Source organism: Salvelinus fontinalis, chromosome 2 (assembly GCF_029448725.1).
Source record: "Salvelinus fontinalis isolate EN_2023a chromosome 2, ASM2944872v1, whole genome shotgun sequence".
Taxonomy (NCBI): Eukaryota; Metazoa; Chordata; class Actinopteri; order Salmoniformes; family Salmonidae; genus Salvelinus; species Salvelinus fontinalis.
The window spans coordinates 79,903,258-79,922,799 of NC_074666.1; the positions used below are offsets into that span (position 1 = coordinate 79,903,258).

The 19,542-nt window shown below is 41.6% G+C and overlaps 2 protein-coding genes and 1 long non-coding RNA gene across 4 annotated transcripts; 2 read left to right on the forward strand and 1 right to left on the reverse strand.

Moving 5' to 3' along the window:
- Positions 1-3,979: 3,979 nt before the first annotated feature.
- On the forward strand, positions 3,980-7,857 carry LOC129869302 (interferon a3). Of its 2 annotated transcripts, XM_055943660.1 has the most exons (6): positions 3,980-4,357; positions 4,531-4,618; positions 4,857-4,931; positions 5,062-5,211; positions 7,143-7,220; positions 7,555-7,857. In XM_055943660.1, the coding sequence occupies exons 2-6, from the start codon at positions 4,532-4,534 to the stop codon at positions 7,642-7,644; spliced, it is 480 nt and encodes a 159-aa protein (XP_055799635.1). In that variant the 5' UTR covers positions 3,980-4,357; position 4,531; the 3' UTR covers positions 7,645-7,857. The 2 variants fall into 2 exon arrangements, with proteins under 2 accessions (XP_055799635.1, XP_055799630.1); XM_055943655.1 differs by lacking the exon at positions 3,980-4,357 and having other exon boundaries at positions 4,484-4,618.
- A 5,199-nt stretch (positions 7,858-13,056) lies between these two features.
- Positions 13,057-14,514, forward strand: LOC129869319 (interferon a3-like). The gene is made up of 5 exons (XM_055943665.1): positions 13,057-13,206; positions 13,366-13,437; positions 13,920-14,072; positions 14,212-14,310; positions 14,428-14,514. Exons 1-5 carry the CDS (start codon positions 13,057-13,059, stop codon positions 14,512-14,514), a joined length of 561 nt encoding a protein of 186 aa, XP_055799640.1.
- A 2,437-nt stretch (positions 14,515-16,951) lies between these two features.
- Positions 16,952-17,788, reverse strand: LOC129869330 (uncharacterized). Its single transcript, XR_008761882.1, has 3 exons — positions 17,614-17,788; positions 17,131-17,413; positions 16,952-17,035 (listed from the first exon to the last, which is right to left on the reverse strand). It is a non-coding gene; the product is annotated as an uncharacterized LOC129869330 (long non-coding RNA).
- Between the last annotated feature and the right edge of the window lie 1,754 nt (positions 17,789-19,542).

Sequence of the window (19,542 nt, forward strand, 5' to 3'; positions counted from 1 at the left end):
CAGAAATGTGAGAATATGGGCTGTGTTGTATGGTCCAAGGTTGGCATGACGGTGGAGGACACCATGCGTATTGGAGATGGCAGCGCACATTGTGATGTTCCCACCACGTTGGCCAGGAACATCTATAATGGCTCTGTGGCCAAGGACGTTTCTCCCCCTTCTTCTGGTCTTTGCTAGGTTGAATCCAGCCTCATCTATTAAGATAAACTCATGTGGGATTGCATGAGCATCCATTTCCAGTACTCCCTGAAAAGAAAGAACAAAGGCAGTCAATATGGTGTTATCCAGTACACTGTGAAACAATGTTGCGTGTGGTGTACTGCAGTCAATATTGTACTTACATCCACATATGCTCGTCTGACCTCTTTGTTTCTTTGAGAGTTTCTCTCAAACGGCACCTTATAAAGTTGTTTCATTCTGATTTGGTTTCGCTTGAGAATGCGAGCCAATGTAGACAGACTGACTCGTTGAATGTTGTTGAATATGGTGTTGTCTTGGATGATGTGGCTTTGAATTTCTCGTAATCTAATTTCATTATCTTCCAAAACCAAGTTTACAATGGCAGCTTCCTGTACCCCGGTGAACATTTGGCCCCTTCCTCCACCATGGTTGTGTCTCTCAGTCCTTTAGAACAAATAAATATATATATAGGGCTTGGACAATGCAGCCTAAAGATATTTCCTCCACAGTAGAGTCAATTCTACAGGAAATGTGTGCAGTTAGTGTATGACATCAGCCATTCATGAAGTAAACAGGTGTCACCCAACTGATACACTATGACATGGGGTGTACTACATAGTGTGAAAGAAATGTTGGTTACATACCTGTACTCCAGTCTAAATGTCCGGATGACACAGGCGACAGTAAAACGGCTCAAGTTGGGCTGCACTCTCTGTCCAGCCTCTCGCATTGTCAGCCCATGGTTGATGACATGATCAACAAAGGTTGGGCTGCACTCTCTGTCCATTCTCTCGCATTGTCAGCCCATGGACGATGACATGATCAACTAAGGTTGCTCTGTTTTCATTTGAAAGTTGTTGTTTTCTTTGGCCATGAACTCCTCTACCAGCTCTACCCCTACCTGTCACTCTTCCTCCCCCTCTCATTCTCACCCTCCCTCTTCCTCTTCCTCTTCCTCTCTCTGCAACGGCTTCCATTGTTGTTGTAAAACAAAAGGGGCTCACCTGTGGTCTTTTCATAGTGCTTACTTCCTGATTGAAGTGGTAACAATTAACCATTGAGGTGTTTGGCCAGGTGGCACATGTATTGGCCAATTAGCTCATGTAGTGTCATATTGAATGGCAGTGTTTTGAAATGGCAAACATGTGACTTTATGTCAGATTGTTCTGTCTTATGCAGAGAACCGTGTGCAGTGCATTTAAAAAGTGCCATTTTGAATTGCAAAATGTGTGTAAAGCAGAAAATGTGTTTAGACTTTTGGAGACTTGAGAATATGTTTTGCTCTCTGTGTGTCAGTGTAAATAATTGTGCTGTGCATGTCATTTTAGTGTGTTAGCAATTGGAAAAAACTATAACAGGTGTACCTTGTTAAAAGTTAATTTGTGGAATTTCTTTCCTTCTTAATGCGTTTGAGCCAATCAGCTGTGTTGTGACAAGGTAAGGGTGGTATACAGAAGATAGCACTATTTGCTAAAAGACCAAGTCCATATTACGGCAGGAACAGCTCAAATAAGCAAAGAGAAATGACAGTCCATCATCATTTTTAGGGCTAGGGAGCAGTGTTCGGAAGTTCGGAAAAATGACGTCCCCAAAGTAAACTGCCTGTTACTCAGGCCCAGAAGCTAGGATATGCATATAATTTGTAGCATTGGATAGAAAACACTCTGATGCAGTAAGTGCAATTCAATCCCAGAACAACAGCAAAAGACCTTGTGAAGATGATGGAGGAAACAGGTACAAAAGTATCTATATCCACAGTAAAATGAGTCCTATATCGACATAACCTGAAAGGCCACTCAGCAAGGAAGAAGCCACTGCTCCAAAACCACCATAAAAAAGCCAGACTACAGTTTGTTTCTACGGTTTGTAGAAATGCACATGGGGACAAAGATCATACTTTTTGGAGAAATGTCCTCTGGTCTGATAAATCAAAAATAGAACTGTTTGTCCATCATGACCATCGTTATGTTTGGAGGAAAAAGGGTGAGGTTTGCAAGCCGAAGTACACCATCCTATCCGTGAAGCACAGGGGTGGCAGCATCATATTGTGGGGGTGCTTTGCTGAAGGAGAGACTGGTGCACTTCACAAAATAGATGGTATCGTGAGGCAGGAAAATGATGTGGATATATTGAAGCAACATCTCAAGACATCAGTCAGGAAGTTAAAGCTTGGTCACAAATGGGTCTTCCAAATGGACAATGACCCCGTGCATACTTCCAAAGTTGTGGCAAATTGGCTTACAAGGATAACAAAGTCAAGGTAGTGGAGTGGCCATCACAAATCTCTGACCTCAATCCTATAGAAAATTTGTGGGCAGAACTGTAAAAGCGTGTGTGAGCAAGGAGGCCTAAAGACTGGACTCAGTTACACCAGCTCTGTCAGGAGGAACGGGCCAGAATTCACCCAACTTATTGTGGGAAGATTGTGGAAGGCTACCCAAAATATTTGACCCAAGTTAAACAATTTAAAGGCAATGCTACCAAATACTAATTGAGTGTATGTAAACTTCTGACCCACTGGGAATGTGATGAAAGAAATAAAAGCTGAACTAAATAATTCTCTCTACTATTATTCTGATATTTCACATTCTTAAAATAAAGTGGTGAACCTAACTGACCTAAGATAGGGAATTTTTACTTGGATTAAATGTCAGGAATTGTGAAAAACTGAATTTAAATGTATTTGGCTAAGGTGTATGTAATCTTCCGACTTCAACTGTACATTGGGATGATGCAGTTTAGACATTGTTTGCTCATTGACGTCTTACACATTCTAAATTCTACAGTTCTACATTGTTTAGATGTCGCCTAGACATCAACATTCTATTATGATATCTTGGCGACATCTTCCCAATGTGCAAACGCTCTTCAAACTACATATTCCCTACCGAATTCGATACGTCAGCCAAAGGTGTCTATTATTCCTGGGGAGAAGACTCAGGGGAAACTGATTACATCACACAACTTGTGTAAAACAGCTTGGAAAACCCCAAAATGCGTCCACCGCAGGTGTGTCATGGGACATAAGAAAACGTTTCAGCACCATTGACATGTATCACTACTAGCGCTAAAACCCATGAAGACGTCAGCCACTTCAGCACATTGGACGTCGCCACACGGTCAAAGATTCTATCAGTTGTCCTGTGTTGTGGCCGCAGTGTTGCCATGCCTGTAAAACTAAAATATTTAATGTATAAGGCCTACAGTAAGGCTATATCAAAACAAAACCAAGGCCCGTATTTATTAAGGATCTCAAAGAGTTGCATTGCTGATCTAGGATCAGTTTTGCCCAATAGAATATAATGAATGGATGGAATGCGTCCTGATCCTAGATCAGCACTCGTACTCTGAGACGCTTTATGAATAAATGCAGCAGAATAATTAGGCTACATCTGACATTTTTGCTTACAACATGACTTTTCAATATGAAACCAACTATGACATCTTATCAAGACCCTGATGGAACAGGTGTGTTTGTACTGGGTTGGAACAAAATCCTGCACCTCCTGCTGGTCTCCAGGACCGTCCAGGACCGTGCAGACAGTTTTAGTGAAAATATCCCTGATATCGTAGCCTATACCAAGGAACTTTTGTCACATATTCTTTTTCATTTTCCCCTTGTAAAATAAACGACAAATAGAAAGTTCCAACAAATCATGTTGTCGTTGCTTGTCAACGTTGCATCACCAGCAGACAACAGTAGGGGGAAAGTTGGTTACGTCATTGTGAAAATGAAAGTTGAGAGATATGGGTATTGACGCTGACGTCTCCCATTCACTTTTCAGTTGTAGCGCAACAGCAGAGGACGACGGAACAATACTTCGGACTAACTTTGAACGAAACCCACTAAATTAATGTTTTCTATGGCTACTTTTCTTAGGAAGTGTGGGTTTTATTTCGACCTCGACGATTTTGTTATCAGACTTTTTTTTATCGGTTCACGCGAAGTCATTAGCAGTTGAAAGCAAAGCTCGCGAATAGCCTATTCTCGCTACAGTAATAGCCTAGACGATATCTAAATGGAATAATCTTATCTTGTGGTTCAACTAAAGTTTAAAGCCGGATTCAAGGAGAATGTCTATGGATTTACTTGGATTTGTTCGTCAAGGAGCCGGAGCAGGCATGGAATTCCTATTGCTGCATGTGCTAGTCTGGAAAATGAAAGTTCCCGCCTCCGGTAGGTTGATCAGGGGAAATTCTCTATACAGCTTTCCCTTTCCCAATTCCACATAAAACTACTTAACACAGCCAAGATGTTCAAACTCATCTGGAAAACTAATAGCGAAACGAACTGCTATTTACAATGTATACAATGCAGAGTTGGACGTGTATTTTTCTTATTATTTGCAGTATGCAGAGCGTGTGTCGTTGCTGTGACTGGATACGACACCACTACGGTCACTTGAGCGCAGAATACCTTTCACTGCTGGATCAGATGGTGAGTTATCAGCACACTGTAAGAGGAGACTGAATGCATGTATTTTTGTTAGAAGACTGTTAGCCTATTTTTGAATATACATACTAAAAAGGCGCTAAGGCTATAATGACAGAGATCAAGAGACGCTATCTACATTAGGCCTACTGTACTTGCAGTATAAGCTATACTTTATGTCTGTCTTGATTGGTCTTGAAGTATTTGACACGTGACTTAACATACTATATTGATTGTTTTCCAGGGAGGAGATATCACAAAGCAGGATGCCCCAGTCTTTTTCCCAACATCACTTTACAGACACATAGATGATGCTGAGGTAAAGACTAGAAATGTGACTTATCGTGTTCTGATATGCTTTGGTATGGCGGTCTTGACCCAATGTTATATTGATGCCATAACGAAAGCCTATACTGTTTCTAATCTTCCTTTTATATCTTCCTGTGTAGTTTGAGGACCAAGTCAGATTCCTGAAAGAGACCATCTATCAAATCACAAAACTGTTTGATGGGAATATGAAATCTGTCACATGGGACAAGAAAAACCTGGATGATTTCCTCAACATTCTAGAACGCCAATTGGAGAACCTTAATTCCTGTGTAAGTAACAGGTCTATTTAAAGTATAATCCCTGTTTAGGTCAGGGCTCTCCAGCCCCGTTCATGGAGAGTTACCTTCCTGTAGGTTTTCGCTCCAACCCCAGTTGTAACTAACCTGATTCAGTTTATCAACCAGCTAATTAATCAGGCATGGTAGATTAGGGTTGGAGTGAAAACCTACAGGAAGGTAGTTCTCCAGGAACATTGTTGGAGAGCCCTGGTTTAGGTGTAGCCTACTAACTCTACAAGTGGAGAAATCTACGTTTAAAGTATTCAACCCCTTGACTTCTTCCACATTTTGTTACGTCACATCTTTTTCTAAAATTGATTAAATTAATTTCCCCCCTCATCAATCTACACACAATACCCCATAATGACAAAGCAAAAAACGTGTTTTAGACATTTTTGCAACTGTATTAACAATAAAAACAGAAATATCACATTTACATAAGTATTTAGACCCTTTACTCAGGACTTTGTTGAAGCACCTTTGGCAGTGATTACAGCCTTGAGTCTTCTTGGGTATCATGCTACAACATTGGCACATCTGTATTTGGGGAGTTTCTGCCATTCTTCTCTTCAGATCCTCTTAAGGTCTGTCATGTTGGATAGGGAGCGTCGCTGCACAGCTATTTTCAGGTCTCTCCAGTGATGTTCGATCAGGTCAAGTCCGGGCTCTGGCTGGGCCACTCAAGGACATTCAGAGATTTGTCCTTAAGCCACTCTTGCGTTGTCTTGGCTGTATGCTTAGGGTCGTTGTCCTGTTGGAAGGTGAACCTTCACCCCAGTCTGAGGTCCTGAGTGCTCTGAAGCAGGTTTTAATGAAGGGGTTCTCTGTACTTTGCTCTGTTCATCTTTCCCTCGATCCTGACTAGTCTCCCAGTCCCTGCCAATGAAAAACATCCCCACAGCATGATGCTGCCACCACCATGCTTAACCGTAGGGATGGTGCAAGGTTTCCTACAGATGTGATGCTTTGCATTCAGGCCAAATAGAGACACTTGTTTCTCATGGTCTAAGACTCCTTAGGTGCCTTTTGGCAAACTCCAAGCGGGCTGCAATGTGCCTTTTACTGAGGAGTGTCTTCCGTCTGGCCACTTTACTATAAAGGCCTGATCGGTGGAGTACTACAGAGATGGTTGTCTTTCTGGAAGGCTCTCCAATCCCCAAAGAGGAAATCTGGAGCTCTGTCAGAGTGACCATCGGGTTCTTGGTCACCTCCCTGACCATGGCCTTTCTACCCCGATTGTTCACTTTGGCCAGGCGGCCAGCTCTAGTAAGAGTCTTGGTGGTTACAAGTACCCGTTCCCAGATCTGTATCTCGACACAATCTTATCTCGGAGCTCTACGGACGATTTCCTCAACTTCGCGGCCTGGTTTTTGCTCTGACATGCACTGTCAACTGATCAATGGAAACAGGATGCACCTGAGTTGAATTTTGAGTCTCATAGCAAAGGGTCTGAATTCATTGGTAAATAAGGTATTTCTGTTTTTGCGTTGTCATTATTGGGTATTGTGTGTAGATTGATGATGATTTTTTTCTTTAATCCATTTTATAATAAAGCTTTAACTTCACAAAATTTGGAAAAAGGGAAGGGGTCTGAATACTTTCCGAACGCACTGTGTATGGGTTATTACAGATTTTGAGCCAGTTTGCGACGTCACATAAATAATACTGCAGTAATGAGAAATGTAAATGATTGTGGATTATAAATAATGGACATTTTTTGTATGCTTTGATGCATTTTTCATTATTGCAAATCAAGTTTGATATTTTAAAGTGGAAATTACAATCTTTAGAATCCTTTTAGAACATTGAATACACATTAAGTTTCCATTTCCTGCCGTGCAGGAAATACTCAGAAAAAAAGAGATCAAATGAAGATCCTACATCTGTATGACGCTAATGTTTTGTTTAATTTTGTCCAACAGGTATCACCTGCCATGAAACCTGAGAGGAGACTGAAACGGTACTTCAAGAAGTTGAATAAGAAGGTTCTGAGAAAAATGGTGAGTTTGGTTTCGTATGGAAACGTGTTTAATACATGTAATCAAATGAATATTAACTAGGCTAGGCTAAACAGGGGCAGTGTTCATTTAAAAAACGTGGGTTCTGGGGACATATGTATCAAGCATCTCAGAGAAGTGCTGATCTAGTATCAGGTCTCCTCTGTCCTTATTTATAGTGATCCAAAAGACAATACTGATCCTAAATCAGCACTCCTACTCTGAGAAGCTTAATACATACGGCACCAGGTCTTTCTTTGTTCTTCAAGACATTATGCTCGTTATTTTGCCAAGAAAGTTCACCCAACTAATATTTCAAATGTTCTGTGTTTTTCAGAACTACAGTGCACAGGCGTGGGAGCTCATCAGGAAAGAGACTAAACGTCATCTGCAAAGATTGGATATCCTTGCGGCACAGATGTACTGATCATCCAGACTCATCTCAGAAGCTACGCCCTTACCAGTTTATAAAGCATGAATACAATCATGTGGGACCCTGTCAGTCTATTTATTATATTTAAATCCATAAATTATTGTTTTTTATTTGTATAATTTATTATTTATATTTTGTATTTCCCTTTTGTACCTGTGTTGAACTGAACTGTATTGCCGGTCTACTTGAAAAACCGGTGAAAAATAATATTGAAAATGTGAATAAAAACGTATTTTGTATAAATTGTCCAAATTTCGTTCTTGTCTGAAACCAATGAGAGTGGATTTATAATATCTTATCTAACCATCAGAGGGGACTCACATTAAACTTGTTGCTGCTCAGTCACATGATAATATCTACTTTAAGTTTATGTATGCTTGTAGTTTTGTATCTTTATGTACTTTCTTTTGAATGTGTTTTTGTACTTTGGGAGGGTTGCTGTTCTTTTTGTTTTTCCTGTTTGTTTTTATGTGGTAATCACACTGGGGCAGTGGGCTGAAGGAGGTGGGGAGATCTGGGTGAGGAGTAGAGGATAATCTGGGGGACCAGGAACTTTTAGCTCCCACATTGTGGGATGTTTATTTATAAAGTCTGTATACACCTGTATGTCTTACTATGATTGGAGGAGAAATAAGAAAAAAAACATGGAAGACAATATGGAAAAAGAGGCAAAAAACAAGCAATACTTTTAATGGATAATAGTTTAGTCCCCTGAACGAGGCAGGGTGCTGGTGGGCAAAAAATAAAAACAAATTTATATAGCTTAGTCATATATATAGAACTTTTTAAGTGGCATCATGGGGATCCTCCTAATAATTCTGACTGTAGCATGCATACTGTGATTGTAAGGGCTGTTGTCCTCCTCGGACGAGGAGAGGAGAGAAGGATCAGTGGACCAATACGCAGCAGTAGGGAAATAAGCCATCTTTTTATTTGAATACGACGGCAAAACGAAAACAAAACACTTACAAAATTACAAAATAAGAAAACGACGTAGACGAAACCTGAACATGAACTTACATAACTAAACGTAGAACTCACGGACAGGAACAGACTACATCAAACGAACGAACAGCCAAACAGTCCCGTATGGTACAGACATCGACGACACAGGAGACAATCACCCACAAACAAACAGTGAGAACACCCTACCTAAATATGACTCTCAATTAGAGAAAAACGCAAAACACCTGCCTCTAATTAAGAGCCTTACCAGGCAACCCAAAACCAACATAGAAACAGAAAACATAGACTGCCCACCCAAAACTCACGCCCTGACATCATACACATACAAAAACAACAGAAAACAGGTCAGGAACGTGACAGAACCCCCCCCTCAAGGTGCGAATGCCGAGCGCACCAGCACAAAGTCCAGGGGAGGGTCTGGGTGGGCAGTTGACCACGGTGGTGGCTCAGGCTCCGGACGCTGTCCCCACAACACCATAGTCACTCCCCGCTTCTGTATACCCCTCCCAATGACCACCCTCCAACTAAAACCCCCTAAATGAACGGCCAGCACCGGGACAAGGGGCGGCACCGGGACAAGGGGCGGCACCGGGACAAGGGGCGGCACCGGGACAAGGGGCGGCACCGGGACAAGGGGCGGCACCGGGACAAGGGGCGGCACCGGGACAAGGGGCGGCACCGGGACAAGGGGCGGCAGGTCCCGGCTGAGGGACTCTGGCAGGTCCCGGCTGAGGGACTCTGGCAGGTCCCGGCTGAGGGACTCTGGCAGGTCCCGGCTGAGGGACTCTGGCAGGTCCCGGCTGAGGGACTCTGGCAGGTCCCGGCTGAGGGACTCTGGCTGGTCCCGGCAGGACGCCTCTGGCTGGTCCCGGCAGGACGCCTCTGGCTGGTCCCGGCAGGACGCCTCTGGCTGGTCCCGGCAGGACGCCTCTGGCTGGTCCCGGCAGGACGCCTCTGGCTGGTCCCGGCAGGACGCCTCTGGCTGGTCCCGGCAGGACGCCTCTGGCTGGTCCCGGCAGGACGCCTCTGGCTGGTCCCGGCAGGACGCCTCTGGCTGGTCATGGCAGGACGGCTCTGGCTGGTCATGGCAGGACGGCTCTGGCTGGTCATGGCAGGACGGCTCTGGCTGGTCATGGCAGGACGGCTCTGGCTGGTCATGGCAGGACGGCTCTGTAGGGAGGAGAAGGAGAGACAGCCTGGTGCGTGGTATAGGCACTGGCTGCGCTGGAGAGGAGGAAACAGCTGGAGAGAGAACCCGGAGAGACAGCCTGGTACGGGGGGCTGCCACCGGAGGACTGGTACATGGAGGTGGCACCGGGTATACCGGACCGTGAAGGAGGACACGTGCTCTTGAGCACCGAGCCTGCCCAACCTTACCAGGTTGAATGGTGCCCGTAGCCCTGCCAGTGCGGCAAGGTGGAATAGCCCGCACTGGCCTATACTGGCAAACCGGGGACACCATTCGTAAGGCTGGTGCCATGTATGCCGGCCCGAGGAGACGCACTGGTGGCCAGATGCGTTGGGCCGGCTTCATGACATCCGGCTCGATGCCCAACTTAGCCCTCCCAGTGCGGCGAGGTGGAATAGCCCGCACTGGGCTAAGCACGCGTACTGGGGACACCGTGCGCTTTACCGCATAACACGGTGTCTGACCAGTACGACGCCCTCTCACTCCACGGTAAGCACGGGGAGTTGGCTCAGGTATCCTACCCGGCTTTGCCACACTCCTCGTGTGCCCCCCCCCCCCCCCCCAAGAAATTTTTGGGTCTGACTCACGGGCTCCCAACCGCGTCGCCGCGCTGCCTCCTCATACCAGCGCATCTCTGCCTTCGCTGCTTCCAACTCCGCCTTGGGACGGCGATATTCCCCTGGCTGAGCCCAGGGTCCTTTACCGTCCAGGATCTCCTCCCAAGTCCAGAAGTCCTGGTTGCTCTGTTGAGCTTTCCCTTGCCGCTTGGTCCTAGTTTGGTGGGTGATTCTGTAAGGGCTGTTGTCCTCCTCTTCCTCGGACGAGGAGAGGAGAGAAGGATCAGTGGACCAATACGCAGCAGTAGGGAAATAAGCCATCTTTTTATTTGAATACGACGGCAAAACGAAAACAAAACACTTACAAAATTACAAAATAAGAAAACGACGTAGACGAAACCTGAACATGAACTTACATAACTAAACGTAGAACTCACGGACAGGAACAGACTACATCAAACGAACGAACAGCCAAACAGTCCCGTATGGTACAGACATCGACGACACAGGAGACAATCACCCACAAACAAACAGTGAGAACACCCTACCTAAATATGACTCTCAATTAGAGAAAAACGCAAAACACCTGCCTCTAATTAAGAGCCATACCAGGCAACCCAAAACCAACATAGAAACAGAAAACATAGACTGCCCACCCAAAACTCACGCCCTGACATCATACACATACAAAAACAACAGAAAACAGGTCAGGAACGTGACAGTGATATCACAATTAATTTATTCTAGTTGAAAATTGATTATTGGAGCTTGATTCATTCATATATTTAGTTATTTTATTGAGGTATGGTGTTTTTTTGTGTGTGGTATAGGAGAGGTTACCCAGAGGCTGTATCCCAGAGGCGGAAATGATAATGGTCCAACGTCCAACGCTTTCAATAGAGGTGATGCTCAGGAGATCATGAGTGTCTACAATTTCTGTGTTAGTCAAGTTCAATTGCATGGTTACACGGGGTGTTATTGTGATTACAGGAGGGGGAAAAGGTTTGGGCACTGAGACTTGCGTTTCAACTAGCCAGCGAGCTCTTCCAACAAAACCTAACTCTTGTGAAATGAAATTCCATCAAACTCAGGGATCTCCAAGACCTTCTTGCTAGACAAATTATGACCTATTCGGAATGTGTACTTTCTTGGTTATTTAACTCAAGAAATCAAAAATGCCAAGAAGTTCATTTTTTAGTTCATTTTTGCAAAACGTGCAATTTTGTTGAATAAACGAAATGTGCCACTGAAAGCTTTATTTATATGTTTATGTTATTTCTCCGTGTTGCAAATAATTTCCATGTAGGTTATAGTATTTAAATAAAGATACATACACGCCTTACATTGGTTAAAATTGTGCTATTAATTTTGTAAAATCTGTGGTGTGATGCAACCTTGAAATACAACGAACTTTTCGTTGAAATGTTATCCTAAATGAGAAATGATTCCTACTAACAATTGCATATCAACATAATTTTCAATGAAAAACAATAAACTCCTTTACAATACTCTGAATTCCAGCCATACTTTCCCGCCCTTTAAGACATCATCATATCACTGTAAAACAATGTTGATTCAGATAGTTATTCATTCTATCAAGTACACATTTACTGGAGATCATGCAACATAATTATATCTCCACATTCTGAATGTTAGTTCAATGGAGTATAGCAATCGCTAACCATGCTGTTACTCTTCAGTCTCTATAGTGGAAAGATAATAGATGCAGAGGTAACATCAACTCACATATCTGAATAAAAGTTCAATAAAAACACACGAATATGGAATACTTTGACAAATGATCTACGCGATAGACTTATATTTTACTCACAAGTGCCTGTAGGCCCAGATTCAAACCATCCGAAATATAGGCTCCAATTTAAGCACTAATTTCAAGGTAAGCAGTAATACCAAGGTCTGTACTGCCTGTGCGCTGCATAGGCTTCCAGTGTCTTATTCTGAAAACCGGGAGCTTAGGAGCGGGTCAACCAAAATAATTCAGACCACAACCTGTTTCTAAAACGAAATAAAGTCATGTTGAGTGTGTAATTGATTGAACCTATACAACGTTGATCTGTATCTTTAAATAGGCAGTTGAGGTCCACAAACCACAATTACCCTTTAACCTCAGCAGGTGCTTACAACGTAGTTGTCACCATAGTTTCTGTGCGCAAATGAAAAGGTGTTGCGTTTTCAAACATTAAATACTGTTCTTTTCGAAGTGAAAGGCCAAACTCAATCTTGTTCTATATGGTGATATTTATTTAGGCCATAGTCTGACTAAAATGGATTCACATGTGTATTTCTTCTATTAAAAAAATCCTGGTTGAAAGGACAATATTTCATGATAAAATAGCAAATAACTCAAGATGTAACAATTATTCGAGAGATGCACCTGTCCTTTCCCTGCATTTTCTCCAGACGTAAAACAACACTCAGGTATGAAAGTGTAAGGGAACTTCCACCTTTCACTTTTGGAATACCTTGCAGACTCTTAGTATAAAGGATCGACACAGGTTGGAGCATGACAGAACTCGGGAATTCGATAAATTGATCAGTCAGGAAGAACACTTTATCTCTTTATCCGTTGCGGAAAACTTTGTTTTGTCGGACATACACGAAGTAGGCTATCTTTTTGAAGGGCATCAAGATTGATTGTGGACAGACCGAGAACTACAGCAGACCTACGCTAAAATGGGTTCAATCAGCTTTTGGATGTGCTTGGTCATGACGATTTGCACCTGGAATAAAACCATCGGATGCACGTGGATGAGGACACTGCCTCGGTCTCCGAGCATGTTCCAAGTGTTCAGCAACAACACCATAACGATGCTTCAGAAAATGGTAGGATATTGGAAAATGTTTATTCACTTGTTCCTGGTCATTGAGCTCTTGTCATCTTTTAAACATTTCATGAGCTGCTATGTTTCATTTAAATTACCTGACTCCTTTTTGTACAGTAATAATAATTCAATATTTTGTTTATATTTTTTGACATCTCAGGGTCATGAAGTCTCTCGAGAACCTCAGATCACTTTTCCTGACAAACAATACAGACAAGTCAATAATTTCAAGGTAATAAATATGCATAAAAAAGGTTTTGTTCTATCCATAACCTTTTTTTCTAAGAGTGGATTAAACACTGAATTCGGAAAGTATTCAGACCCCATCACCTTTTCCAAATTTTGTTACGTTACAGACCATTTCTAAAATTGATTACAAATAAATTAAAAATCATCATCAATCTACACACAATACCCCGTAATGATAAAGCAAAAACTGTTTTTTGTTTTGAATAAATTGGCAAAAATGTCTAAAAACATGTTTTGACTTGGTCATTATGGGTCATTGTGTGTAGATTGATGAAACAAATAATATGTAATCAATTTAAAATAAGGCTAAAACGTAACAAAATGTGCAGATAGTGAAGGGTTCTGAGTACTTCCCGAATGCACTGTATATAATTTGGTTATAACGAATATGCAATTTGCTATAATTTTCTGATATTAGCCCTCAATTTATAAGGCATATACTAATACAAATCACTCTTCTTCTAGGCTGACGAACAGATGGCCTTCATTTCGCATACTCTGAACGCTATAAAGAAATTGTACAGCAGTGGTAAATATGAGTACACCGCCTGGGACCAGAAAGGAGTTGACAAGTTTATGAATGACCTCTATCGCCAGACCTCGGAGCTGGATCAATGCGTATGTCATTTGTGATTTTCGCCCTTAACATTAATGCAAAAAGGAAAACATTATACTATCCTGCTAGATTATAATATAAGTGGCTACATGTTAATCAAATAATAATATTAAATGAAATATTTGTATTTTGTTCTTACAGGTAAAGGCTATGAAAACTAGACAATCAAAATCTGTCAAAAAAGTGAACAAAAAGATGAGCCTTCACTTCAAGTTCCTGAAGAATTACTTGAAACGCGAGGTAGGTGGATCCATTTGTCTTACAAAGAGAGTACATTCACCAAATCTGGATGTATTTATGTGATGATACAACATGTGTTTATTCTAAAATCTCAACAAGTGTATTTAATTTATGCAGGATTACAGCGCAAGCGGCTGGGAAGACATAAGGACAGTGGTGCTGTCACACCTACAAAGACTAGACACAACATTAAGTAGCCAATGAGCGTTATGTGTGTGTTGTGTAGATATTATTTATTTGTATGTCTATTTATTCATCTATTTATTTACAAGTTTATTTATTTGTTTTGAACGTATTTATCTATAGTGTAGTAATATATTCACAACTGTGTGGAGTAAATCATTTTTTATAATGAATAATTATGTGATTGACTTAGGCTATACATAGACTCATGTAACAATGTTTTCGTATATTTATTTTTGTATTTATGAAGGCCATTGCATACTGTATTTATTATTGCAACCTTATAGGAAATGATTGTTATTGTAATAATGAAATATATTATAATGAAATAAATTATTTTACACATTTCTTCAAACGTATCTTCATATATATTTTTTACAACAATAATCTATTTTAATCAAATAAATTGTAATTTATCGCATTCACATATTTAGCAGATGTTTTAATGGGTGTAGCGAATGCTTGTGGTCCTAGCTCTACCATTGAAGAAATATCTAACAATACACAACGATACACACAAATCTAAAAGTAAAAGATTGCACATAAGAAACATAGACATATTAGGAGGATGAATGTCGGAGTCCGGAGTATATATATATATATACATAATGTACCAGTCAAAAGTTTGGACACACCTCAGGGTTTTTCTTTATTTTAACTATTTTCTACATTGTATAATAGTAGTGAAGACATCAACACTATGAAATAACACATATGGATTCATGTAGTAACCAAAAAAGTGTTTACACAAGTCAAAATATATGTTATATTTGAGATTGTTCAAAGTATCCACTCTTTGCCATGATGACAGCTTTGCACACTTTTGGAAATTCTCTGAACCAGCTTCAGGAGGTAGTCACCTGGAATGCATTTCAATTACAGTTTTTCCCAATTGCTAAAACACAATTTTGCAAACTAGGCTGGTTTTATCATAATACTTAACACAATTCACAAAACCACACACCCAAACTGCAAAATACCTCATATATCCTGCAAAATGAAGCACTGCAACCAAAACTACATATAGCATTATCAAAATCAAACGTTTGCACGAAATGGCACACACTTCATTCATATTACCAGAATTTTGTCTAACCAACTACACACTGTTGGGCATAATGAAAAGCACTCTCATCTTTAGTATGCTTTGCCATAATACTAAAATAGTTCAAATTGTAGAAAATTCTTCAGATGCACAGAAATATTAGCAGATACACACACATGCTGTTGAAATATTTGAATTTTTATTTTTCACCAAACAAGTCAGTGCAACTTTCACGATCGTTATGAGACGAATGAGTGGACCAAGGCGCAGCGGGAAAGAAAGATATCTTATTTTAATGAAGACAAACAAACACTTAATAAATGAACAAAACAACAAACGTGAAGCTAAAACGAACTACGTGCACACATGCAACATAGACATAGACAATTACCCACGAAAGCCTACTGTCTATGGCTGCCTTAAATATGGCTCCCAATCAGAGACAATAAATGACAGCTGTCTCTGATTGAGAACCATTCAGGCAACCGTAGACTTGCCTAGACAACTATACTAAACCCAACCCCATACACTCAACAAAACCCCCTATACAATACAACCACCCAAGACGAGACAAAACATACAAAACATCCCCCCTGTCACACCCTGACCTAACCAAAATATTACAGAAACAAAGAATACTAAGGCCAGGGTGTGACAGCAACATATGCACAGCAGATATATTTACATTGGACTGAACAAAAATATGCTTACAAAAAAACAGTAAACTGAAAAAGAAAATTGCAGAAAAAATGTGCAGAAAAAATATCTAGAAAAAAAGAGGCAAGAAAAATAATTAGGCAGCATCTTGCCGCACAGCTGGGTCTGGCCACAACGCCTCGTCCACATCACAGCTGGGTCTGGCCACAACGCCTCGTCCACATCACAGGCAATATCTTCCCTTGCCAGACATTGAGGGAAGCGCCTTGAGTGCCTTATCCATCCCTGAATCGCACCCACGTCAATCTCATCACATGCCACTTCCATAGCCTGCACAAGAGGCATGCGCACAAAGGGCTGCCGGGGCGTATATACCTTCCACCACCATGCCGAAAATAACTCTTCTATGGGGTTCAGAAATGGTGAATATGGTGGGAGGTATTTCACGAGAAATGGTGGGTGGTCAGCAAACCAGTTTTGGACTGGGGCTGCACGATGAAAGCTCACGTTGTCCCATACTACAACGTACCGGGTTCTTTGATGGTCTGCATCATTCATACGCTCTGGTGGTTTGAGAATATTGTGGAGTCTGTCCAGAAATGTGAGAATATGGGCTGTGTTGTATGGTCCAAGGTTGGCATGACGGTGGAGGACACCATGCGTATTGGAGATGGCAGCGCACATTGTGATGTTCCCACCACGTTGGCCAGGAACATCTATAATGGCTCTGTGGCCAAGGACGTTTCTCCCCCTTCTTCTGGTCTTTGTTAGGTTGAATCCAGCCTCATCTATTAAGATAAACTCATGTGGGATTGCATGAGCATCCATTTCCAGTACTCCCTGAAAACAAAGAACAAAGGCAGTCAATATGGTGTTATCCAGTACACTGTGAAACAATGTTGCGTGTGGTGTACTGCAGTCAATATTGTACTTACATCCACATATGCTCGTCTGACCTCTTTGTTTCTTTGAGAGTTTCTCTCAAACGGCACCTTATAAAGTTGTTTCATTCTGATTTGGTTTCGCTTGAGAATGCGAGCCAATGTGGACAGACTGACTCGTTGAATGTTGTTGAATATGGTGTTGTCTTGGATGATGTGGCTTTGAATATCTCGTAATCTAATTTCATTATCTTCCAAAACCAAGTTTACAATGGCAGCTTCCTGTACCCCGGTGAACATTTGGCCCCTTCCTCCACCATGGTTGCGTCTCTCAGTCCTTTAGAACAAATAAATATATATATAGGGCTTGGACAATGCAGCCTAAAGATATTTCCTCCACAGTGGAGTAAATTCTACAGGAAATTTGTGCAGTTAGTGTATGACATCAGCCATTCATGAAGTAAACAGGTGTCACCCAACTGATACACTATGACATGGGGTGTACTACATAGTGTGAAAGAAATGTTGGTTACATACCTGTACTCCAGTCTAAATGTCCGGATGACACAGGCGACAGTAAAACGGCTCAAGTTGGGCTGCACTCTCTGTCCAGCCTCTCGCATTGTCAGCCCATGGTTGATGACATGATCAACTAAGGTTGCTCTGTTTTCATTTGAAAGTTGTTGTCTTCTTTGGCCATGAACTCCTCTACCAGCTCTACCCCTACCTGCCACTCTTCCTCCCCCTCTCATTCTCACCCTCCCTCTTCCTCTTCCTCTTCCTCTCTCTGCAACGGCTTCCATTGTTGATGTAAAACAAAAGGGGCTCCCCTGTGGTCTTTTCATAGTGTTTACTTCCTGATTGAAGTGGTAACAATTAACCATTGAGGTGTTTGGCCAGGTGGCACATGTATTGGCCAATTAGCTCATGTAGTGTCATATTGAATGGCAGTGTTTGAAATGGCAAACATGTGACTTTATGTCAGATTGTTCTGTCTTATGCAGAGAACCGTGTGCAGTGCATTTAAAAAGTGCCATTTTGAATTGCAAAATGTGTGTAAAGCAGAAAATGTGTTTAGACTTTTGGAGACTTGAGAAGATGTTTTTCTCTCTGTTTGTCAGTGTAAATGATTGTGCTTTGCATGTCATTTTAGTGTGTTAGCAATTGGAAAAAACTATAACAGGTTTGCCTTGTTAAAAGTTAATTTGTGGAATTTCTTTCCTTCTTAATGCGTTTGAGCCAATCAGCTGTGTTGTGACAAGGTAAAGGTGGTATACAGAAGATAGCACTATTTGCTAAAAGACCAAGTCCATATTACGGCAGGAACAGCTGAAATAAGCAAAGAGAAATGACAGTCCATCATCATTTTTAGGGCTAGGGAGCAGTGTTCGGAAGTTCGGATAAATGACGTCCCCAAAGTAAACTGCCTGTTACTCAGGCCCAGAAGCTAGGATATGCATATAATTGGTAGAATTGGATAGAAAACACTCTGATGCAGTAAGTGCAATTCAATCCAAGAACAACAGCAAAGGACCTTGTGAAGATGATGGAGGAAACAGATACAAAAGTATCTATATCCACAGTAAAATGAGTCCTATATCGACATAACCTGAAAGGCCACTCAGCAAGGAAGAAGCCACAGCTCCAAAACCACCATAAAAAAGCCAGACTACGGTTTGTTTCTACGGTTTGTAGAAATGCACATGGGGACAAAGATCATACTTTTTGGAGAAATGTCCTCTGGTCTGATGAATCAAAAATAGAACTGTTTGTCCATCATGACCATCGTTATGTTTGGAGGAAAAAGGGGGAGGTTTGCAATTCGAAGAACACCATCCTAACCGTGAAGCACAAGGGTGGCAGCATCATATTGTGGGGGTGCTTTGCTGAAGGAGAGACTGGTGCACTTCACAAAATAGATGGTATCGTAAGGCAGGAAAATGATGTGGATATATTGAAGCAACATCTCAAGACATCAGTCAGGAAGTTAAAGCTTGGTCACAAATGGGTCTTCCAAATGGACAATGACCCCGTGCATACTTCCAAAGTTGTGGCAAATTGGCTCGCAAGGATAACAAAGTCAAGGTAGTGGAGTGGCCATCACAAAGCCCTGACCTCAATCCTATAGAAAATTTGAGGGCAGAACTGTAAAAGCGTGTGTGAGCAAGGAGGCCTAAAAACCGGACTCAGTTACACCAGCTCTGTCAGGAGGAATGGGCCAGAATTCACCCAACTTATTGTGGGAAGATTGTGGAAGGCTAGCCAAAATATTTGACCCAAGTTAAACAATTTAAAGGCAATGCTACCAAATACTAATTAAGTGTATTTAAACTTCTGACCCACTGGGAATGTGATGAAAGAAATAAAAGCTGAAATAAATAATTCTCTCTACTATTATTCTGATATTTCACATTCTTAAAATAAAGTGGTGAACCTAAATGACCTAAAATAGGGAATTTTTACTTG